This window comes from Lepidochelys olivacea, assembly GCF_965140295.1.
Source record: "Lepidochelys olivacea isolate rLepOli2 genome assembly, chromosome: 8".
NCBI lineage: Eukaryota > Metazoa > Chordata > Testudines > Cheloniidae > Lepidochelys > Lepidochelys olivacea.
In genome coordinates this window covers 41259974-41285311 of record NC_140418.1, presented here as the reverse complement: position 1 = coordinate 41285311, position 25338 = coordinate 41259974, and the positions used below count along the sequence as shown (strand labels likewise).

Here is a 25338-nt window from a genome sequence, read left to right as displayed (position 1 = left end):
TATAACAGGGGCTGCACAGAGAAGTATTGCAGGATGAACAGCTAATGGTAGAGTGTGAGGAGATATAAGTTACATTCAAGAAGAATAATGGTTATATATTTGGTTTTTGTGGGTAAAAAATTCAAACAAAGTGCCTGCTATCTGGTGGCAGTGAGTGAGTGCAAAATACACTGTAAAACAATAGCTTTCATCCTTTTAATTGCCTTCTCTCAGACTATTATGAATGGGTAATAAAAATAACAATGGATAATAACAATAACAATGCATTACATTTACATCACACACATCTTGGAGGATCCCAAAGCACTTTGCAGTCTGTTGTTAAAGCAACGCTGCAGTGACAGCTATGGTGAAGGAGCCTGAGTGTTTCTATTTTAAGCTTCTCTTTTTAGTTACTGAGACTTTATTTTCTTAAATATTCATATTTTGTGCTAAAATTTTCAAGTTCTGGTCCAAAATTATGAGAGTAGTAGGGAAAATCCCTATTTAAAAAAAAAGTTGTGATTTTTGTAAACAGCAGGAGTTATGGAGTATATGGGAAGTCAAAAGATGAAATCTGGCAAGATAAGAGTGCTGAAGGAGCAGAGATTGTCTTTCAGTGTTTTGGGGAAAATCGACTTTGAATACGCCCCATCATTCACTGGACTGTGTGCAGACTGCTAGAACTCTTGGTATTTATCAAGTTATCACCCCTTAATCTTCTCTTGGCTAAGGTTCTTCAGTCTCTCACAGTGAGGCAGGTTTTCCAGACCTCACATTGTTCTTGTAGCTCTTTTTTTACTCCTTTCCAGTTTTCCAACATCATTTCAAATATGGACACCAGAACTGGACACAGTATTCAGTAATGGACTTGCCAGTACTGTACACAGAGGTAACACTGCCTCCCTGCTTCTACTCAATAGACCCTTGTTCATGTATCCAAAGATCACATTGATCCTCTTAAGCCACAGCATTGCACTAGGAGCTCACTTGGTTTCCACCATGGACCCATAAGATTTTTTCAGAGTCACTGCTTTCCAAAGCCTGTAAATGTGACCTGCATTCTCTGTCCCTTGGATGTTTGACCTTTGCATTTGGCCATAATGAAACATATATTGTTCCAATGACCCCACCTTATCAAGAGATCCACATCTCTCTGTAGAACTCTGTGGAGCAGCGAACAAGGAGAAGCCAACAAAGTTCTCCTGGGGGGAGTTCCCACAGAGTTTTTGCCTTTCAGGCTTCTGTGAGCAGTAAATACAACTTAGAGGAGAGGAAAGTGATCAGGAACAGTCAGCATGGATTCACCAAAGGCAAGTCATGCCTGACTAATCTAATTGCCTTCTATGATGAGATAACTGGTTCTGTGGATGAAGGGAAAGCAGTGGATGTGTTGTTCCTTGACTTTAGCAAAGCTTTTGACACAGTCTCCCTCAGTATTCTTGCCAGCAAGTTAAAGAAATATGGGCTGGATGAATGGACTATAAGGTGGATAGAAAGCTGGCTAGATTGTCGGGCTCAACGGGTAGTGATCAATGGCTCCGTGTCTAGTTGGCAGCCAGTATCAAGTGGAGTGCTCCAAGGGTCAGTCCTGGGGCCGGTTTTGTTCAATATCTTCATAAATGATCTGGAGGATGGTGTGGATTGCACCCTCAGCAAGTTTGCAGATGACACTAAACTGGGAGGAGAGGTAGATACGCTGGAGGGTAGGGATAGGATACAGAGGGACCTAGACAAATTGGAGGATTGGGCCGAAAGAAATCTGATGAGGTTCAACAAGGACAAGTGCAGAATCCTGCACTTAGGACGGAAGAATCCAATGCACTGCTGCAGACTAGGGACGGAATGGCTCGGCAGCAGTTCTGCAGAAAAGGACCTAGGAGTTACAGTGGACGAGAAGCTGGATCTGAGTCAGCAGTGTGCCCTTGTTGCCAAGAAGGCCAATGGCATTTTGGGATGTATAAGTAGGGGCATTGCCAGCAGATCGAGGGACGTGATCATTCCCCTCTATTCGACACTGGTGAGGCCTCATCTGGAGTACTGTGTCCAGTTTTGGGTCCCCAGAAGGATGTAGAAAAATTGGAAAGAGTCCAGCGGAGGGCAACAAAAATTATTAGGACACTGGAACACATGACTTATGAGGAGAGGCTGAGGGAACTGGGATTGTTTAGTCTACAGAAGAGAAGAATGAGGGGGGATTTGATAGCTGCTTTCAACTACCTGAAAGGGGGTTCCAAAGAGGATGGCTCTAGACTGTTCTCAGTGGTAGCAGATGACAGAACAAGGAGTAATGGTCTCAAGTTGCAGTGGGGGAGATTTAGGTTGGATATTAGGAAAAACTTTTTCACTAGAAGGGTGGTGAAACACTGCAATGCGTTACCTAGGGAGGTGGTGGAATCTCCTTCCTTAGAAGTTTTTAAGGTCAGGCTTGACAAAGCCCTGGCTGGGATAATTTAGTTGGGGATTGGTCCTGCTTTGAGCAGGGGGTTGGACTAGATGACCTCCTGAGGTCCCTTCCAACCCTGATATTCTACGATTCTGAAGAGGCTCTTAGGAGGAAGACAATATGGAGGTCAGCGATCAGCTGTTCTGACCTGCACAGGACGTGCCATGTGTGTCTTTCTCCCAGAGGATAGAAGCGACTTCGTCTGTATTAAGTGCAAGCTGGTCTCCATATTGGAAGAGAAGGTTAAAGGACTAGAGACCCAAGCATCAACCCTGCTCTGCATCAGAGAAAATGAAGACTTTCTGGATAGAAGCCAGTGTTTGGTACTGCAGGCACAGCATGCCGAAGAATCAGAATCAGAACGGGGAAGAAAATTGGGAGCAAGTGACCTCCAGAAGGATAAAGAGATGAGCCCATGTATCCCCAATGCAGATAGACATAAGAAACCGTTTTCTGGCTCTCTGCACAGGTACTACGGTGGAGAATGGTTTGATAGAGTCATCTGAGGGAAGGGATCAGAAAGAGACCCCATCGACTGGAAAGCATGGGATGCGTTGTCCTAGGGATGGGGATTCCATAACCACCAAGAAGAGGAGATGGGTAGTGGTGGTTGGGGACTCCCTCCTAAGTGGGATGTAATAATCCAACTGTTGTCCAGACCGCGAATCTCAAGAATTTGTGATGGGCATGTGCTATAGACCACCAGACCAGGAGGATGAGGTAGAAGAGGCTTTCTTCGGACACTTACAGAAGTTTCTAGATCACACGTCCTGGTTCTCATGGGGGACTTCAATCACCCTGATATCTGCTGGGAGAGCAATACAGGAGTGCACAGACAATGCACAAAGTTTTTGGAGAGTGTTGGGGACAACTTCCTGGTGCAAGTGCTGGAAGAACCAACTAGGGGCCATGCTTCTCTTGACCTGCTGCTCACAAACACGGAAGAATTGGTAGTGGAAGTAGAAGTTGATGACAATCCTGGGCAGCCGTGACCATGAGATGGTCAAATTCAGGATCTTGACAAAAGGAAGAAAGGAGGGGCTGCAGAATACGGACACTGAACTTCAGAAAAGCAGACTTTGACTCCCGCAGGGAACTGATGGGCAGGATCCCCTAGGAGGCTAATATGAGAGGGAAAGGAGTCCAGGAGAGCTGGCCGTATTTTAAAGAAGCCTTATTGAGGGGGCAGGAACAAACCACCCTGAAGTGCAAAAAGAATAGGAAATACCCCAGGCATATTTTGCTTAAAAGAGAAATCTTCAGTGAGCTTAAACACGAAGAGGAATCTTACAAGAAGTGGAAACTTGGACAGATGACTAGGGAGGAGTATAAATATATTGCTAGAGCATGCAGGGGTGTATTCAGGAAGGCCAAAACGCAACTGGAGTTGCAGCTAGCAAGGGATGCAACAAGAAAAAGGTCAGGGAAAGTGTGGGACCTTTAATGAATGGGGGAGGCAACCTAGTGACAGATGATGTGGAAAAAGCTGAAGTACTCAATGCTTTTTTTGACTCTGTCTTAACGAACAAGGTCAGCTCCCAGACTGCTGTACTGGGCAGTGCAGTATGCGGAGGAGGTGAGCAGCCATCAGTGGGGAAAGAACAGGTTAAGGACTATTTAGAAAAGCTGGACATACACAAGTCCATGGAGCTGGATGCAATGCATCCGAGGGTGCTGAGGGAGCTGGCTGATGTGATTGCAGAGCCATTGGCCATTGTTTCTGAAAATTTGTGGCAATCAGGGGAGGTCCTGGACAATTGGAGAAAGGCAAATATAGTGCCCATCTTTAAAAAAAGAAATAAGGAGAATCTGGGAACAACAGAGCAGTCAGCCTCACCTCAGTCCCTGGAAAAATAATGGAGCAGGTCCTCAGGGAATCCATTTTGAAGCACTTGGAGGAGAGGATGGTGATCAGGAACAGTCAACATGGATTCACCAAGGGCAATCATGCCTGACTAACCTGATTGCCTTCTATGATGAGATAACTGGGGCTCTGTGGATATGGGGAAAGTGGTGGACGTGATATAACAAAGCAAAGCTTTTCATATGGTCTCCCACAGTATTCTTGCCAGGATGTTAAAAATGTATGGATTGGATGAATGGACTATAAGGTGGATAGAAAGCTGGCTAGATCATCGGGCTAAAAGGGTAGGGATCAATGGTTTGCAGCCAGTATCAAACGGAGCGTACCAGGAGTCGGTCCTGTGGCTGGTTTAGTTCAACATCTTCACTAATGATCTGGATGATGGGATGGATTGCATCCTCAGCAAGTTCACAGATTACACTAAACTAGAGGGAGAGGTAGATACACTGGAGGGTAGGGATAGGGTCCAGAGTGACCGAGACAAATTGGAGGATTGGGCCAAAAGAAATCTGATGAGGTTCAACAAGGACAAGTGCAGAGTCCTGCACTTAGGACGGACGAAACCCATGCACATCTTTGTTAAAGATATTGATTCGTGTTAGACCAAGAACAGATTCATGGAGGGCCCTATAGAAACACCCACTTTGGATGATGATTCACCACTTTACAGTCACTTTTTGAGATCGATCTCTTAGCCAGTTTTTAAACCAGTTAATATATGCGACATTGTTTCTTTTTAGTGCTGCTAATTATTTTAACCAGCATGTTATTTAACACTAAGGCAAATGACTTAAATAAATCTCAGTATATTTTGTCAACAAAGTTACACCCAATCGTAACCAAATATGAAATCTGATTAAAAAAATAAAATAAAATCATGGTTGTTTGTAAGTCCTGTTTTCTGTAAAACCATATTGATTGGCATTAATTATGCTGCCATCTATTAATTCTTTACCACTGTCTCCCATATCAGCGTTTCCAGTTTTTCTTGTGATGGATGTCAGGCTGATGAGCCTGTAGTTACTTGTTTTTATCCTTTTTAAATATTGACACAAAGTAACTTTCCTCCAGTGCTCTGTGAATTCCCCAAGGAAATGCTACTTCTCTTTAAGGTTTGAGGCAGAGGCACTGAGTTCTCTTCCCCTGACTGGGACATGTGGGGGCTACCATAGTCTAAGAATCAAATAATTAGAATAATAGAGTTGCATCCAAACCCAAAAGTGTGGCAGAAATCATGAGTGACAAAGAAGGGGGAAAGAGAAAAACTCACCCATAACAGTAGCTTTCTGCATACCTCTATCATGCTTTCACTATTAGATGCTACAGACAAATTACGACCCCTTAGGTGCCTCACTTTACAAGAAATACATAACTTCCCCCAGCACGAAAAGCAGCTAGATTGGGCTGGAGGCTAGAGCTGTTTGATGACACCCAGCTGCAGTTTAGGAAAGGAAGTTGAGAAGAGCACCACAACTAGCTGGAACAGCAGGGAGACACGGTGAAGCACATGGAATTACCCCTCAGAGAATTGGCCCGGACATTCTGTTTAGATTAGACACTTGATTTGAAAATTTAACTGAAAAACAGAAAGCAAGCACGCCACACCTCCCACGGTAAAGCTAAAGGCCCCTTGAGCCAGGGTGGTTCGGGATGACAAGTCATTCTACTCAGTTGTAATGACCCATTTCTCCGGTGTCTGATAGAGCCAACATTGATAAATGGGGAAGTACTCACTTCTGGACCTTGGCTGGCTTCTCTGGCTTCTCCGGGTATGGGACGATCAGGTCGATAGCCGAGTCAGGCTTCTGGAGGAGCGTGCCCAACTTGGTCTTGATCTCCTTCGCTCTGCAGAGGGACAGAAAGCAAGAAGGTAGAGAGAGAATCTTCAGAGTGCATATAAGTGTCTCTTGGCAATGATTACTATGATCATGTGTTGTCCTGGCTTGACATAGGTAACTTGCCTCATTTCTCTGTGAGTATAATTGAGAAGGTGAAAGGAAGGTTAAATTGTAAATAGGGGCTTGACAAACAGTATGCTGGAGTCAGGATGTCTGTGCTAGCTAAGATAAGCAGCAACACCTTCATGCTAGGGACTATGGACAAGAAACACCTGGAATGTAAAGATCAGGTTCCACATGAACAGCACATGGACAGAGCATGCTGTACAGAGGATTGATTCCTGCAAAGTAACCAAGCCAAGCCAAAAATGTGTGGTGTAATATATACCAAATGCAATGTAATGTGTAAAGGTCTATAAAGAAAGAGGTTGTCTGTGCAGCTTTGGATGTGTGGTACGCTCTATACCCACACCCTATGCTTGAGTCTGATCAGCTAAGAGTAGCTTCGCTATATCCCAAATAAAGGAACCTAAGTGATGAAATCCAGAGTTGAACTGAGTGTTTTGGATCCCAGAGAACTGGATGAAATGTTCTCCCAGAACTGGACAAGGTATTCTGGATAAGTTGAATGGAAAAGGTCTCGGAGGGAATTCCAACATCATGTTTCTACTGAGTGTACTTGCCTGGGAAGGAGGCAAAGCTCTGCCATGACAGCCATTTATGTGGTGGCTGTATAGTATGTAGTTGTTATGTTTCTGTTTCCTGTCTGTCTCTAAGGTCGCTGTTCGTGGGCTGGAGACAGACAACCATTGTGAGCTGAATATGCAGAAGACAGACTGTTTTCATGGACACCCGACATTTGATGTTCCTTGTTTATTTGTTCCTTGACTCTAAGCATAGGTCAATCTGTCTGAAATGATGCGCCTGCCCTTTGTGTATGGAGGTATAGCAGCTCAGACACAGCAGGCTCTGGCTGAGCAAGAGATGCCTCACAAACCAGCGCCCTTGCTTGGCTTTGGGTGCTCTGCCATGAAGAGCCATACCACAGCTCTTGTTGGAAACAAGGCTCTATTTCCAAGGAAACTGTTGACTTTTCAGTGAAAAAACTGAAAATTGAAAAGCTTTTGGCTGAAAACTGATGTTTTTCAATTTGGAAATGGCAACTTAGAGCTTCCTAGGAATTGCAGTTCAGATGCTTCGTGCAACCCTTCTCCCTGTGGCTGGAGTCCGTGGCTGGGCCACACCCCCAGTCAGTTGTTGGGCATTCCGCTTTTTGGTGGAAAGCAGACACTTTCAGTGAAAATTTTATTTAGCTGAAACCCCCAGTTTTCTGTCCAAAAGCAGCCTTGATGGCAAATGGGCTGATATATTGTGCAGGGCTTGGAGAGAGGCCAAGGAGGGTGCTTGGCACCCTGGGCAGGAGTGAGCTCCAGCCCTGGGGTGTAAAGGAACAGCCTGCATGGGGCACATGGACAGGAGGGGATGTGGCAGACACAATGGAGCAAAGAGCAAGAACAGAGATGCATGATGGAGAAGCATAGAAATGCCAGGCTGGAAGGGATCTTCATACGTCATATAGTCCCTCCCGCCATATGGAGGCAGGACCAAGTAAACCTAGACAATCCCTGACCCGTGTTTGTCCAACCTGCTCATAAAAACCTCCAATGATGAGGATTCCACAACCTTCCTTGGAGCCTATTTCAGAGCTTAACTATCCTTAGAGTTAGAAAGTTTTTCCTAATATCTAACCTAAATCTCCCTTGCTGCAAATTAAACACATTACTTCTTGTCCTACCTTCAGGGGATATGGAGAACAACTGATCACTGTCTGCTTTATAACAGCCCTTAATATATTTGTTAAGGGCTGTTATCAGGTCTCCACTTACTCTTCACTTCTCCAGACTAAACATGCCCACTTATTTTAGTTACATGAGTACGAGAACTGGCTGTGTGAAAAACATATGAGTGAAGCAATTGTAATTAGCCAGGCACTACCTCAGGCTCCTCATAGTTCCTTGTCCCTCTGCTCCCTAGTGAAAATACAGACTTCAAGTACAGGCTTCAAAATTCCTTTCTGTGCCCTGAGTCTCTGAGTCAGGTCCAAACCAGTTTATGCATCTTCACCAGGGATGGGGAGACAGGGTTGGATGTTAAAGCTGTGGGCTTTCTACTCTGGCCTTTAATTACCTGTGTTTGCAGGGCTCTGAAAAGCATTGGTCTGTATTTCCTGTCCAGAGGCCTGTCAGCGTCTGCTGGAGGTTACCCCTGGTGAGCCCTCAGTCCCCAGCACCATAGCAAACTGACAAACAGGCACATCAAATTTCATAATCATCACTCTGAGAACTCCCCCACTCAGCACACATAGCAAAGGCTGAAGCTGGGGTTCTGAAAGGAGCTGAGGGAGTTAGGTACCCAAAGCCCACTGACCTTTGGGTGCCTAATTCCTTTAGCTGCTCTGGAAATCTCACCTCACCGGGCATGTGCACAAGAGACTAAACCACACAGGCAGCAGGACTGACGTTTCCTAAGCCCTAAGAGCTTGGCCTTGCAACCTAAGTAATGTCCTTGTGATGTAGCATGTAACATGTAATAGAAACTGTGCTATGAGTATTCACTGCAAGCACCCAAGGCTTCCTTACATGTCAGCGGTAAAGAGCTGGAAGCAGTTAGAAACTCCTATATCAGAGGTAGAACCTAGAGTGAGCTGGGAGTCAGCATACTGCTGTCACCGGTCTGATCAGGCTCCCCATGATGGCCCAATAGGCTCAGGGGAATCTAGCCTCTGGATCCCCAGATGTTTTAAGCCTCTGGAGTCTGAACAGAGCTCAGGCTGACCCAGTCTTTGGGTCCCTAGACACACTCGTGAGGTGAAGACCTTCTCTCTAGCACCCCTTCCTGGGAGCAGAGACCACACAGTCTCCTGCTCAGTCCATGGAACAAGGGTTGACTGTTTCAGACTCCCCCTGTAACTTAACCACTCCCTGAGGGTGTTAGCCTCCTGAGTTAGTTTAACTTTCTCAGGGCACATGGTAAGTGTAGCATACAACACACAGAGACACTTACACAGAGTTTAACACATTATTGCATTTTACTGAATCACCGAAGATCTACACAGATCCATACAACATGCAGGCCCCCCTGCCTCACCCAGCTCCTGCAGCAATTTCCCTCATATTAAACTTGTGGAAAATGGCAGAATTGAGACCAGCTTCTGTAACCTTCCGATCTCCTCTGTTCAACAACTCCGTGGTCAGTCTCAATAGGTGACCACAGAGTCCTACCAGGAGACTTCGTTGCTACAAGACCTCTCCCACGATAAACCAGTTCTCGTGATTGGGAGCCAGTCTATTGTTTAGAGTGATTCTATTTCAATGGTGAAGCACCTGAACATCGATAACCCTATTTCTTTATCGTTTTGCCACCCTCCTTTGGAATTCCAGTCCAACATGGAGGCAAACAGACAATAGAGAAAGCAAATGCAGGTTGCAGCTTGGCAATGATATACACAGAGAGTAAATCATCTCACATAGAATTCATAGCTTGCATACACAGATTTCCCAAATCCCCAGAGAAGGTCCATTCCCCATGAGAAAGCAATGGCTGAGGCAGTCACAGGCCACCATTCTGCACTACTCCAAATCGGGGCACTCCCCCAGTGGGGAAGGAGAAGTCAGCCCAGTGAAGGAGAGGGCTGCTCCCCTGCCCCTCCTCAGACCTCTCAGGGATGTTTTACATGAAATTAAGATTCTGCGCAAGAGGAATGGGGAGTGGACTGACCTGCAGGGAGTGGAAGTCAGCAGGGACCAGATTCAAACTGTAAGGAGCCACTGGGAACTGGCCAGACACTTTAAGACTATACTGCTCTCCCCCTAGAGCACATGCTGTCTGGGTGACCCCCACTGAGAGGGGCCCAGCTGCAGCCTGGGGTGGGTTCTTTGTGAGCACTGCCTTCTTTCTGGAAGGGGCCAGCCTGGGACGCAGGGCAAGTCTCCATGCAGCTGGCCTTACGTATTACATGGGATCAAGGGCTCTGAGCCTCTGCTTGTCCAGTGATGGGCTGGGCTGGGGAAGACCCCTCCTGCACCAAATCCATAGGGAAACCACATGTGGACAGTCTGTGCACCTTTCTCCCCCAGCATTTAGCCAACCCTGAGTTTCCATTTCTCAGGTTTTGCTGTTGTCCAACACTGGTCCCCTGTGCCATCCCATCCTGGCTATCCTCACCACAACTGGGAGTGCAGGGGCAAAGTTGTTTAGTGTCTCATGCATGAGTCCCATGTTGTCCAGTGCACTGCATGCAGGGTTTGTGTAGAAAGAAGCAAGACTCATTTATTTAGCTGGATCCATGGGTGGCAGGTATAATAGGCCAGAGAAGGCTCAGCCTCCCCAGGCAGAGCCGCTGCTGCAGGACACCAGGTTGTGGGTTTTTGCTTATTATTATGTGCTATGCAGGTTCCAGGGCAGCTGAGGTGGTGGTATCTGCTATTCAGCTTCCTTGGTTAATCAGTAATCTCCCTGGACTCCAGAGAGATTACTGATGAACCCAGGAAGCTGAGTAGCAGATACCGTCTCCTCAGCCACCCCAGAACCTGCATGGAGCATATAAAAAGCTCAGCATTCTTCTGCTCTGGGTCTGGGGGTCTTGAGAGGTGAGGCGCACTGCCTTTCCCATTCTCCAGCCTGGGGCTAGGACCAGCCCGGGGCTCAGGTTGGCCAGCCCCAGGCTCGGGTTGGTAGGCCAGCTGGCACGGCTGGGGCAGCTAGGGCTGGCCTGGGGCAGGGGTCGGTCAGCTGGTCAGCACAGCTGGGACTGGCCTTGGGCTCAGGTGGGTTGGCCAGCACAGCTGGGGCCAGCCCAGGTCTCCTCTGGTGGTGGGAGGGTTGGGGGGACGACAGCCCACTGTTCTGCTGGCCCAGGGCTTCTCCAGCCATGGGAGGGGAGGTGGGGAGCTCAGGGCTCCTGCCCTGGGAGTGGGGCCTCATCCAGAAGGGGTGGGGCTGCGGAGCTAGCCTCCCCGAAGGTGGGGGTCCACCCGCCGCCCGTGTCTGGATCTGAGATAATGACACCCCAATATAGGGAGCCCTGTGGTTTGCTTCAACTTTTAATCATCCCAGAGAGCAATTTACTGGCCGTGTGTCCTGGTTTGTGTGGACACTACTTTAAACAAAAGAGAACACTTTCCAGTGTCTCACTATGTATTTTGTTAAGATCCTGCTTTTCTCTGTTAAGTGTTAGGCCACCATCCTCAGGTACAGTGTGGTCCCTTTGTTCTCTCACCATTTGGTTTGTTGATTCTAATAAGTGTGGTGAAGTCATTGTGACCCTGCCAGCCCACGACAGTGCAGCCCTCACCTTGCTCAGCATTAGGCATATGTTGGCCCTGCTGGCCTCACTTTATGGCCCACAGACAGTGAGTTCTCACTGGACCAGGAGTCTATTACTATGTATTTGGGATGTGTGTGTTTGTGTGTGTGTGTGCACATGCATGCTGTAAGTATGATTGTACCAGTACTTGCCTATGTCTGTGTATGCAGGTTTCTGGAAATGGCAGTAGGGGCCAAGTTCAGTGATGACATGAACAGTCCTGTGGGTTGCCTATTGGCTATACATTGGAAGGAAAGGTGTGAGCGGTAGGCAAGTCTTGGCATTCAGTGAGTGAATAGTAAAAAGCTGTCCCAATGAGAGGTTGCTGGAAGCTGTGTAGCAGAAAAGGTGGCTAATGAGGAGTGTAAACTAACCCAGACAAGGCCACAGAGGCAGTGGAGTTACGGCAAAGAGGAACTTCAAAATGTACCCTATGAGGTCACATTCTATGGTCAAGGCATGTACATTAACACCAGTTCCATTGTGTTAGAATAGCTTACCAGAGCCCGCTGCTCTTCTCCCCCATAGGTCATCACTGGAAAAATTATCTGGGTTCATTTTAAAAGTTCTTTATCCGTATTTGAATGGCTTCCAGTGAGGGAGAGGTGGCTCGCAGGGTCTCAGGGTCTGGCCATCCCAGTCTAGTTTCTAACCATCCTAGTCATCAATCTCACATTCCTCTCACTCTCTCTGGTATGCACACAGGAAATCCTTTCCAAAAGTGACCCTTCTGTCCTTTACTTTTCAGGAAATGGTGGGGATGGGAAGCACCAAGCAAGCCTAGGTTCTCAGCAGATGCAAAGAGAGTTTCCATCACTTGCACTTCCAAGAAATCTATAAACATAACCTGGAAAAGCCATGTTCTTCAGTGAAGGCTGAGCAGCCCCATGATCCCACTGCCCGGGGTATCTCCTGTGTTGAGACACTGTCATTGTGATGGATCATAGTCACCCTGAGCACACAGGAGAGGCTCATGCCCCAAGTGGCAGCTGCACCTTGGTTATGTGGGCTGTGCTCTGGCTCCTGATAGTCACTCTAGAACAGGGGTCAGCAACCTATGGCATTCATGCCAAAGGCGGCACGCAAGATGATTTTGAGTGGCACTCATACTGCCCGGGTCCCGGGGGATCTGCTGCTAGCCTGGTGTCCTACCACCAGCCCCCTGCCACTTGGGGTCCCATCCGCCAGCCCCCGCTCAGCCCGCTGCTGCCCCAGGGTCCCAGCCACCAGTCCCAGGCACTCTGCTGCCATCCTGGGGTCCCAGCCGCCAGCCTGGGGCTCTGAAGCCACCCCCAGCTGTGGCCTACTGGCCCCAGCCTGGGGCAGAGAGGGGTGCAGACAGGGGCAAGAGGGGGAGCAGCTCAGCACCCCCACCTTAAAAATTGTTCCAATGCCACTGTACTGGGATATTTTTAAGTCCTGATTTGCTGCTTACATCACTATCATGTCACGTGGAACATTGCGTTTGACGTTGTGCTGTTTTGACATCTGTTGCAATTTTTTCCCCACTGTAAGTTGAGGGGTACATTTGACAAAATATCAGCTCCTAAGAAAGCAAAGTTAGATGTCTGTTCATTTCACTTCACAGCAACATTTGGTGACTAAGTCGTGGCAAGGTTTTGGTGTGCTTTGTAAACTGTTTTGATGCAATCAAGGCCTTTTTGCCGGAAAAAGGACAAAACTACCCCGAACTGGATGATGACAAATGGCTGTGTAAGCTCATGTTTCTAACTGACGTCACCGCTCACCTAAACGAACTCAACCGCTGTCTCCAGGGTGCTGGGCAAATGGTTCTGGATCTTTATGAAACCTGGAAGGCATTTGTTGTAAAACTAGCAGCTTTTTGTCAGGATATTCGAACTTCAAATTTCTGCTACTTCCAACACATAAAAGAACTATCGACACGTTGCACTGTCAGTGTCGATGAGATTGGAATGTACATGCAAGAACTGGAATCAGAATTTTCTGAGAGATTTCAAAATTTCCAGCGATTTGGCCCAATGCTTTCTTTTCTAATTAAACCTGAAAAGTTCAACAAAAGCGACTTGGATTTGTCTGTATTTCAGTGGACGGGTGCTGAAGATTTCGAAATGCAGCTCATTCAGTTAAAAAGCTCAGAACTGTGGGCATCAAAGTCTGGAGATTTGCGGAGTGCACTTAAAGCTACCGAGAGAAATCATGAGGCCTCTATTCTGATCTGCTGGACGTCCCTGCCAGTGAAATTTAACTGTTTGAAGAAAATTGCATTTGCAATGCTTTCAGCATTTGGATCCACATACCTGTGTGAACAGGTATTTTCACACATGAAATCTGTCCTCTGTCCCTCTTGGAGCCGGTTAACAACTGATCACTCAGAAGCCTGTGTGCAGCTTAAACTATCCAAATATGTGCCAGACTTTGGAAAACTCAGCAAGGAAAAGCAAGGGCAAGGATCACACTAAACTGATAAGATCTGCATTTTAATTTAATTTTAAATAAACATTTTAAAAACCTTATTTACTTTACATACAACAAGAGTTTAGTTATATATTATAGAGAGAGACCTTCTAAAAATGTTAAAATGTATTACTGGCATGCGAAACCTTAAATTAGAGTGAATAAATGAAGAATTGGCACACTACTTCTGAAAGGTTGCCGACTCCTGCTCTAGGAGAAGCACTTTAGCAATCACCTCCTCTGCAGTGTGGGCCCAGTAAGTACCCATAGCAGCAGGGGAGCCCACAAAGCTCTATGGAGTGGCCCAGGCCTGCCCCTGTTTTAATAACAGAGAGTACAGCTTGTGGAGTCGACAGGGGAAGGGTACCTAGGAAAAGATGGAGCTGTGCACGCTGGGACCCCTTGTCTGTGGATACACCTCCATGCCTCATATGGGCTATGGAAGCTGGATCCATTTTATTCACATTTGTACAGCCCCTGGTGGGACACAGGTGAGAACCCGCTCTGTAGCTACAGGGTTTGGCTACTAGGGGCCAGCAAAGCACAAGATAGCAGATCACAGGGTAGCCCAGGGTCATCCTAAAAAAGCCAGGCTTGGTTGGTGCTTTCTTATCCTCACCCACTGCTAGCTAGAATTCCATGTCTTACAGCAGATGTCCTAGGTTCCTAAAAATTCATCTGATAAGACAACACCCAGTTAGGCTGAACACCACCTCAGTGTCCATAGACTCTGGCCTGGTCTGAAGCCAGAACCAGATTATGGTATACACACCACAAGACTGTGCAGAGGGCCTTGGCTGCTGTGGTCGCATGGTTACAGCAGAATCTCAACTTTCATTTAAAGGGGAAAAAAGTGTTTCTAAGTAAATTTTTAGCCCTCATGGTTTCAAATTTTTTTTTAAGAAGCTGGAAAAGGTGATTTGTGTGTAACTGATGCAGTGAAGCTACCTTAGTCTGCCAAGAGCCTGAGTCCATAGCTCTGAGAGGGGGGAACTGTCCTGCACGTGCCTGTCTGCAGAGAGCTTGAGCCTGTCACTGAGTAGGGGGAGCTGCCCCAAGTGTAACTGATGCAGCAACATTGCCTGAATTTGCAGAGAACCTGAGCTCATTGCTCTGAGAGGGGAAACTGTCCTGAGTGTGACCGACACAGTGACTCTTCCTGTAGCTGCAGAGTGGGGACTCTGTCGGGAGGGGTAGAGCATAGTGGGCCCAGGCCCCAACCCCACAGAGATACCCAGCAACTGGAGTAAGTATGGGGGAGCCCTCCTTGCACCCAGCTGCTCCCAAGGGTCACACAGTCACTTCTGAGGGGGAAGGGGGCCTATGCTGCTGCCCCTGCCTGTCTTGAAGGGATGCCCAAGCCACTACCACTGCCACTTATGTCACTCTGGCAGTATTAATACTACTGTACCAGGCCATCTGGAATACTGTGTACAATTCTGGTCACCCGTATTCAAGAAAGATGAATTCAAACTGGAACAGACACAGAGAAGAGTTACTAAGATGATGAGAGGAATAGAGGACCTATCTTATGAGTGGAGACTGGAAGAGCTTGGCTTGTTTAAGTCTAGAAAAATGCAGGCTGAGCAGGGATCTGATTGTTCTCTATGAATACATCAGAGAGATAGACACCGGAGAGGGAGAAGAGCTGGGTAGGAAGCAGTTCAGGGGAGGAATATTGAGGGCTGGGAGAGTAAAACCCTGAGCTGCTAAATTGCTGGTCCCTGGATTGGAACCTGGTGTAGAGGTGAGCTCAGGTTCCCCTACAAACCACTGTGGGAGCAGTGTGCTGGAGCAGCCTCTTTGGGGGCTGGTGGGGACAGTCTGGAAGGAGACTTTGATAATACCCCAGAAGGGGGGAACCTTCAGTGTGACTTGGTTGGGGGACTAAACCACGAAGAGGAAAGTGCTGCAGTTCTGTGAGCATGAGGGGGGCATGGAGTGAGTGGAACAACAGGCTGAGCAACTGCAGGAAGGAGTATCAGATCATGTGGTGAGCTAATCCCCAGATAGGCCACAAAAAGGTGCCAAAGTAGTAAAATGATGCATCCTGTTGCATTCATTCTTCAGTTGTTTAGTTGGCCACCTGCAGGGGTCAGGAAGGGATTTCTCTTCCCTCTGTGTATTCTGTATTGTTGGGATTTTTTTTAAAAACTCCTTCCTTTGAAACATTAGGGATGGCCATGTCTAGAGATTGGATGGGGAGGGCCATGGCTCTGAGGTGGTGCCAAGCATTCTCTCTCTGAAGTGTGTGGCTGGCTGGTTCTTGCTTGCATGCTCAGGGTCTACCTGATCATTGTGTGTGTAATCATAGAATCAGAGAATATCAGGATTGGAAGGGACCTCAGGAGGTCATCTAGTCCAACCCCCTGCTCAAAGCAGAATCAATCCCCAATTTTTGCCCCAGATCCCTAAATGGCCCCCTCAAGGATTGAACTCACAACCCTGAGTTTAGCAGGCCAATGCTCAAACCACTGAGCTATCCCTCCCCCCAAAGGGAGGGAGGAAGGAAGTTTTCCCCCAGATCAGACTGGGGGATTTTTCACCTTCCTCTGCAGTGTGTGGGTCACTTGCCAGGATTATCTGGGTCTAACTCACTTAATCATTTCCCTGCCATTGCAGGCACTGAGGCACTTCGGCCCATCCTATTCTTTGCCTGTGGAACATCATAGTCTAGTCTCCTGTGGGCTGTAAGATGTTGGTTGTATTTGGGTTGCTGAGTTTAGTGTGCAGGTGCTAGGGGGTGCAGTTGGTCTGTGAGGTACAGAAGGTCAGACTAGATGATCTGGTGGTCCCTTCTGACCTTGAACTCTGACTCTATTTGGGCAGGCCCATGAGGGCCCCCTGGTGGGGTATAGTTGGGGCCCAACTGCCTGAATCTGAGCCTGTCTGAAGCTGTACAGCTGTGCAACAGTGGGCATGAGGATGCCTGGGTGTGTGCCTGAGAGAGGCTGCAGACTTTGCCCTTGTCAGACCATTAACACTGGCCTGCTCTAGACCTAAAACTTAGGTCAATCCTAGCTATGGCCTCTGGAGAGGTGGGTTTACTACAGCGACAGAAAACCCCCTTCCACGGCTGTAGCAAGTGTCTACACTCTGGCGCTACAGTAGGGTGACCAGATGTCCCAATTTGTTTAGGACCATCTTGATTATTATGGACTTTGTCTTATGTAGTATCCTATTACCCTGTTTACCCCCCCCCATCCTGATTTTTCACACTTGCTATCTGGCTGCCGTGCCGTACCTGTAGCATCTGTAGTGGAGACAAGCCCACACAGACATTTGGCTGTGCACTGTCCCTGAGTGATGCTACCCTGCCCCTTTGGGAAAGGCAGCACTACTGAACAGAGGCTAGCCAACACTCTGCACAACATTAAACCACCTGGCACATTCCCATGACATCCCTGCAATGTAGTGAACAGTTCTGTAGCCAGAATTTCAGTATTTGTAACATTATCATGGCATGAAAAGTTAAAGTTCCCTGTGACATCTGTTTAAAGGGGACATTTTAAGTCCTCTAAAATTGATATGCCTAGTCTGATTCCTTTAAAATTTGGTGTGACTCAGGAGGATGTAAGACAGAGTTACTATTTCAAATTTGGAATCATTTGAGCCAGGGGCTCCAGACATACAAGCCCCCAAAATAGCAATTTAAAAAAAAAATTCTAAGTTTGTTTGTTTCCCCAGAGCTAGAGATCAAACTGAGACCATGTTGACCCACAGCAATAATCTGTTGCATTTTATCCCAATTGGGTACCCTCAACTTCTGGGGACCCAATCTGAGAACAGGTATCTAGGAAAAAATACATTTTTACACTGCACCAATACAGAAAAACAGCTAGCGGGTTTCTATTCCCACCATTTTATGTTTTAAAGATCAACTCTTGTAAGTGCTTTTAAAACTTGATGGTTAATCACATTGCTTTGAAATTTGGTGTCTTATTAGGGCACAGAGAAGCACTAGAGCCCAAAAGTTGGGGTAATTTGAATAAGGGCTTCCTTCTGCTGCCTTGTACTGTTACCCTGAGAGTAGGGTGACCACCAGACATACCAATATTAAGGGCCTTGTCTTATATATGCAACTATACCCTATATGGGAGAAGGACTTGGGATTGCAGCAAGGGGCGGAGGGTTATGGGGAAAGGAATAGATGGTTGGTAGGGTAGACATGTTGGGGGCTCTGAGGGATGCATGGCACCCTCCAGCTCTGCCAGTGCAACTCAACCTTACTGCACCTCAGCCACCCTGCAGCCTCAGCTCTGACAGTGCACCCCAACCTTTTCCCACCCCACTGCTGTGCCAGTGCACCCCAGCCATATACCCCAATGTCTCTGCACTCCAGAGCTCTGCCAGTGCACGCCAAACTTCCTGCATCACAACCCCACACAGCTCTGCCAGTGAACCCCAACTGTTGCTAATGCACCCCAACTCCAGGGTGGCCTGGGCACCCTTTCCACTGCTCTTTGTCCTTTAATAGAACGGAATCCTGTGGTGAGATTCAATGGGTTCAAAAAATAAACAATAAAATAAGGAGCTACAATGAAAATGAAAAATGTCCTTTATAAAAAAAAAGGGGGGGGGAGGATAAACCTCCCCACTTTTCATCTGGTAAGCACAGATGGGGGAGGAGACAAGGAAGGCAGGCCATGGAGGAAGGAAAGTAGTAAGGCTAAACAGCTTCAAACTGGGGTGTGTGTGTTTTTTTGTGTGTGTTTGTTCCCCCCCCCCCCCCAGTACGTTAGCTGAAGAGAATAAAGAGAGCGGGAATGTGAAGTATCTTTATCAGATACAGCCCAGTCATGCTGGGGCAAACCAAGAAGAGCGGACTATTGTCTGGTCCATCTGTAGTATTGATCACATGCTTCTGGACGTGTTACTGTGTTGGATGTACACATTTAAAGCAATTGTATGGATACCATTTGGCCTATAGATTTCATAAAGGAACTTATGGTTAAGTAATGTCTCATGGAGCCCTATCATAAATAATTCCAACACTTTGGGCTTGAGACCTGGTTTTAATTCCTGGCTGTGCCACAGACCCTCTGTCTAGCCTTGGGCCAGTCACTCAGTGTCTGGGAAGACAGTTCCTGCCTCACAGGATTGTGAGGTGCCCTCATTGCGGCAATGGTGGGGAGGGCTTAGACACAGTGCTGTCTGGCTTTCTCTTGCCACATGGGGATGTGCATGTGATGTTACACTCTATATTCTTTATGAAAATATGCTTACAATATGATTGTCATAACTAAGATGACTCATGTAAGTTATCATTGGAAAGGTTATGATTTACTGAATGTGCTTATCGAATTTGTATGTATCATTTCTGTACCTAAAGTTAGGAATATGGACTATGTAACAGTTACAACTGGATGTGTATTGGGAAGACACCCACCAGAAAACAGGCCACCAAATTTGATGGGATGTTAGGAAGAAACAACAAGACTGTGAAGATACTAATCTCCCTTTCCTGGGAGGCATCCTGGGATGTAGCTGTGACAATACTAGGTCAGGTGGTCTTGTCACCTGGTACTAAACATTATCTTGGACTTCTTTTAACTTTCCACTAAAAGAAGGGGGGGGGCAAGTTTGGGAAACAAGACTCCCGCTGTATGTGTCAAGGTTCCTTCCCCACTCTGAACTCTAGGGTACAGATGTGGGACCTGCATGAAAACCCCCTAAGCTTATTTTTACCAGCTTAGTTTGTACCTTGGGGAAGTTTTTAACCTATTTTACCTTTTGCCCTTGGACTTTATTGCTGCCATCACCAAGCGTCTAACAAATATATAACGAGGAAAGAGCCCGCTTGGAAACGTCTTCCCCCCACCCCCCGCAAAATCCTTCCCAAACTCTACACCCCCTTTCCTGGGGAAGACTTGATAAAAATCCTCACCAATTTGCATCGATGAACACAGACCCAAACCCTTGGATCTTAAGAACAATGAAAAAGCAATCAGGTTCTTAAAAGAATAATTTTAATAGAAGAAAAAGTAAAAGAATCACCTCTGTAAAATCAGGATGGTATATACCTTACAGGGTAATCAGATTCAAAACATAGAGAATCCCTCTAGGTGAAATTTTAAGTTACAAAAAGACACAAACAGGAATATACATTCCATTCAGCACAGCTTATTTTATCAGCCATTTAAACAAAACAGAATCTAACGCATATCTAACTGGATTGCTTATTAGCCCTTTACAGGAGTTCTAACCTGCATTCCTGCTCTGGTCCTGGCAAAAGCAACACACAGACAGAGAGAACCTTTTTCTCCCCGCCTCCAGCTTTGAAAGTATCTTGTCTCCACTTTGGTCATTTTGGTCAGGTGCCAGCAAGGTTATCCTAGCTTCTTAATCCTTTACAGGTGAAAGGGTTTTTCCTCTGGCCAGGAGGGATTTTTTTTTTAAAGCAGAAGAGAATTTTATTTGTGTTACACTTACAAAGAATCACCAGAGAGGATAAAGCAAAACTATGCAACAAAACAAAAGCAAACAGAAGGTATAACACAGCAGCCTTCAGGAGGGAGAAGTGTTCAGGCTAGCCTGGGCCCAGAGCGGGGGGGCTTCCTCGACACTCGTGGTCTTCCACCCCCTCGAGTTACCTAGTGCCACGCCCAGTGTCACCGATTATTCCTCTCCTGAGAGTGCCCGACAAGATGGGCACAGCTGCGGGGTGGGTGGTTTGGGGTGGGGGTGGGGGATTACACCCACATGTTATAGGACCCCTCCTAGGTGACAATGATGATGGTATCCACAGCGGCAACGGCTGGGATTGGGGTCTCTCGCTCTTCCCCTCAATCAAAGGGTCAGACGGAGGGAACCGGACGGGGTCACCGAGCAGAGAACCTTGGACAGCGCCCACCGCTCCTCGAAGGCGTCAAGGGAGTCGGTAGACGCCGCCCAGAGGAACTCTGGCCGGATACGTGAATGTACTGAGGATCGGAAAACGGCCCTAAAATCGCAGGATGCTTCATTAGCCAACCTCCCCTCTCTGGTTTTATAAATGGCTGTTTTAGCTAGGGCTAGGAGGAGGTTAACCAGGAGATCTCGCGATTTTGTGGGGCCACGGATGGGGAGTGTGTAGATAAAAAGGTGAGGGGAAAAGTGGAGCCAAAAGAGTAATAAAATATTCGTGAGGAGCCGGAAAAGGGGCTGCAGTCTGGCACACTCTAAATATACATGTGCCAGGGTTTCCCTCACGTTGCAAAAAGGGCAAGTATCCGGGATGGGGGTGAACCGTGTCAAAAACACGCCCGTGCTCACAGCTCCGTGAAGGAGCTGCTAACTAATGTCCCCGACGGGCCTCGGGACCAAGGTGGAATACAGGCTGGCCCACCGAGTTTGCTCACCCTCCAAAGGTGGCAGGAGGTCCCGTCACTTTGTATCGGGGCAGGACACCAGGGTGTGGGCGTGAAGGGTGTGAAGCGTGAGTGTGTATAAATATTTCTGTGGCGCGATTTGGAAGCTGACCGGCTGCAGTTCATGCAGCTGGCTTGCAGTGAAAGGGTGAGGGGTTTGTTGGGATCTATGGGGTAGGGGCCCAATTGAAAGGTCCGGGGGGCCTGGGGTAGAGGGTGGGCGGTGTGCACCCTCGCACAGGGCTCGATTGAGATAAGCCTGAGCAGCGGGCGTCAAGGCGGCCTTCACCTCCTGAAGTACGCACAGGGGGGTACAAGGTCTGGAGAGCCCCATGCGCCGAGTGAGCGTCAGGAGATCCAGCCAGTCTCCCCGGTCGTAGTCCAGGAGGTCTCCGACTCTCGTGACTTCCGCCAGGACCAAACTGTGGCGCACCGACTCCGCCACCTGCACATGGAGCCAGGAGGGATTTTAAAGGTGTTTACCCTTCCCTTTATATTTATGATAGTATGTAAATCTTATTTCAGGGTGGGGAGGGGTGAAGGCAAATGGAACTCTCCTCTACTGCCTACCCAAGAAGGACGACTGCTGAAAGAACCAGAAGGGACAAAGGAACTAATCTGAAGGAAAAGCGGGAGAGAGTCCAGATTGAGACAGGAGTCCAGTTTTTAAGAATAATAACTGGAACTCTGAGCTACAGAAACTCTGCATCCTGCATAAATTCAACATTTAGGGTGAGAAATTACATTTTGTAACCTGTTTCAAGCTTAGTCCCTGTGTTTTATTTTATTTGTTCAGTAATCTCCTTTGTTCTGTCTCTTACCACTTAAAATCTGCCTCCTGCTGGAAAGGAGCTAGTCTCAGCCCCTCCCATATTTGGAAGCTCACTGCTTCCCTGTGTTACAGTCACAGGGATCCTCACCCACCTCAGTGGTTTCTGAGGTCACATCACCCTTTTCTGGGCTGCCCTCTGGGACACATATCCTTATGTTCCCTAGAGTGGGTTTTTTCTCTGGTTCACCTGCAACTTGTTGGCAGCTCACAACCTGGACAATTTTCTCCTGGGCAAGCATTACACACCCCCCCCCCTCCCTTCCTGAGGTGGTGTTGCCTCCAGCTGCAATGCAGGAGTTGGTCTGAACCACCCTCCCACCTGGAAGCCTGTAACTTCCCCCTGCTGCAGAAGAATCAAGGAGACTCTTTCCCATTCTTTCAAGCAGTTCCTGAGACCTTACCCTTTCCCTAGGGGGTCCCAGCATAAAACTCCCCCCTGCTGCAGGCAAATACTTTAACCTGAGCTACATGGGAAAAAATAGTTACCAAGAAGCTGGTCAACTAGGAGGTGTTTCATTACCCCCACAGTCAAAATACTTTCCAAACCTTCCCACATGGATTTTTAGCTAGTGGTATGAGGAATCTGCTTTTGTCCACCCCCACAATCTCTGCCATTTGGCCAGGCAATATACTGGCTTCTGGAACTGCACTCAGCTTAACCAGAGAGATCTGAGCCCCTGTATCCCTCTGCCCCAAGCATTCCCTGCCATCAATTTGGCCAACCTTAACGTGTTCCATATCTGGTTCTGCAGAGGCTAATCTCACAAAATCTGTATGATAGGTTTCAATTGCTTGGGAGGTTTCTGTGTTGAGGACAGCAGAACTAACGCGAGCTGTTGGTTGCCTGCTTCCTCCTAGTACAGGGCATTTATTTTTCAGGTGATCAGTGGAATTACACTGGTAGCACCTTTTGGGCTCCTCTGGATTGATAGGAGGTTTGGGATGGGAATTACCAGTAAGAGGATGCTTTTGGAAAGGGGAATGTCTGGGCTCCCAACCCCGCTCCTTCTTCCTATGGATAAAATGGTACCCTCCCTTCCCACCAGGTTTAAATAACTCTTTTGGCCATTTGCTTTCAATAGATGCCTTCGTCTTTTCTAGGCAACAGCTAGAGATGCCATCTCATCCACAGACTTTACTGCTGCGGGCAGCCTGTGGACAGTCAATGTAAACAAACTGTCTCATGGCCCACCACCGGATTACCCTGACAGGCCGCAGATTGCCCACCACTGGTCTAAAGCATCCTCAATGGGCATTTCACTGAATACACTTAAAACTTTACCAGTTAATTTTGCAATCAGGGTAGAAACTCTCTTGGCATCAGGGGTTCCATGCACTGCACACAGCCTTTCAAAGGTAGTCAGATATCAGCAATATCTTCTGCCTCGTATGCAGGACATAAATGGTCCCAACTGTGGATTTTTGGAGTTATGGGAATCGCTGGGGTCAGTGGGTTCTGGTTCTGCTTCTCTAGCAGGTAACAGTTGGTGTTTTCACAGTCTTTCCTTCTCCTTTATCTACAGTTCTTTCAGTTGTAATAATCCCTGGTGCTCCCTCTCCTTTTAAGAACGTAAGAATGGCCATACTGGGTCAGATCAAAGGTCCATCAAGCCCAGTATTCTGTCCTCTGACAGTGGCCAATGGCAGGTGCCCCAAAGGGAATGAACAGACAGGTTATCATCAAGTGATCCATGCCCTGTCACCCAATCCCAGCTTCTGACAAACAGAGGCTAGGGGCACCATTCCTGCCCATTTCTGCAACCTGCAGCCTAAAAAGCTGCAACTTCACAATAGCTTTACTGCTTTCAGTCATTTTCCTGCTTTTCTGTCCTTACTTTTTTCATAAATATAAAGGGAAAGGTAAACCCTTTAAAATCCCTCCTGGCCAGAGGAAAAATCCTTTCACTTGTAAAGGAATAAGAAGCTAAAGGTAACCTCACTGGCACCTGACCAAAATGACCAATGAGGAGACAAGATACTTTCAAAAGCTGGGAGGAGGGAGAAAAACAAAGGGTCTGGGTCTGTCTGTGTGGTGCTTTTGCTGGGGACAGAACAGAAATGGAGTCTTAGAACTTAGTAAGTAATCTAGCTAGATATGTGTTAGATTATGATTTCTTTAAATGGCTGAGAAAATAGCTGTGCTGAATAGAATGAATATTCCTGTCTGTGTGTCTTTTTTGTAACTTAAGGTTTTCCAAGAGGGATTCTCTATGTTTTGAATCTAATTACCCTGTAAGGTATTTACCATCCTGATTTTACAGAGATGATTCTTTTTTTTACTTCTATTAAAAGCCTTCTTGTAAGGAAACTGAATGCTTTTTCATTGATCTAAGATCCAAGGGTTTGGGTCTGTGGTCACCTATGCAAATTGGTGAGGATTTTTACCAAACCTTCCCCAGGAAGTGGGGTGCAAGGGTTGGGAGGATTTGGGGGGGAAAGACGTTTTCTCAGGAACCCAGATAAAGTTTGGTGGTGGCAGTGGAAGTCCAAGGGCAAAGGGTAAAATAGTTTGTACCTTGGGGAAATTTTAACCTAAGCTGATAAAAGTAAGCTTAGGAGGTTTTCATGCAGGTCCCCACATCTGTACCCTAGAGTTCAGAGTGGGGAAGGAACCTTGACAACTTCACTTTCCCAAAATAAACAAACAGAAAATAACAAACCAGTAGCCTCGTCCTGACTGTCCTTAGCCACCACACTTAAAGCCTCACTTAAAATCTTTACACCAATGTATGAAGTGCAAATCTTGCTCAGTTCAACAAGCTATGTATTTCACGCTGCTTTCTGTGCTACTATGTGGGATCCCCAGGGTGCAGCCTGGGACTGTGGGACTGCTGTGCCACCTTCGCTCTCTCCAGCCTGGGCTGTCTCTCACAATGCCTTGCTAGTGACCAGCAGCAAACCCCTCCAGGCACTGTTATCACTCAGCACAACCACATGCGGAGACCCCAAACCCAGCTAGATTGTATGAATGCTCCCAGATCCACTCATGAATCACACAGAGAAAGGCACCAGAGCCAAATCCTCCCAGCACTGTACCCCAGGAATATACCGTCTTGCACTACTCAAGATGAGCAGTGCAAATTTATTAATTGGTTCACCACTTCATCAATGAAAAGTGGATATCCAACAGCTTTTGCAAAACCTGAGCAGATTTGCCACACACTTCATACAAACTCACTGGTAAAGATAAACATTTGTATTGACTATAAAAGGCAGATTTTAAGTGATA

At 47.1% G+C, this 25338-nt stretch overlaps 1 protein-coding gene across 4 annotated transcripts in view; it reads right to left on the bottom strand.

Annotated features, from left to right (window-relative positions):
• Positions 1-25338, bottom strand: part of RGS5 (regulator of G protein signaling 5) — a 75189-nt gene that overhangs the window by 42836 nt on the left and 7015 nt on the right. For all 4 annotated transcript variants that reach the window (XM_084636551.1, XM_084636552.1, XM_084636554.1 and 1 more), the window contains exon 2: positions 6024-6134. In XM_084636551.1, the coding sequence (XP_084492677.1) occupies positions 6024-6134 (111 nt within the window). The remainder of the gene's footprint in view (positions 1-6023; positions 6135-25338) is intronic.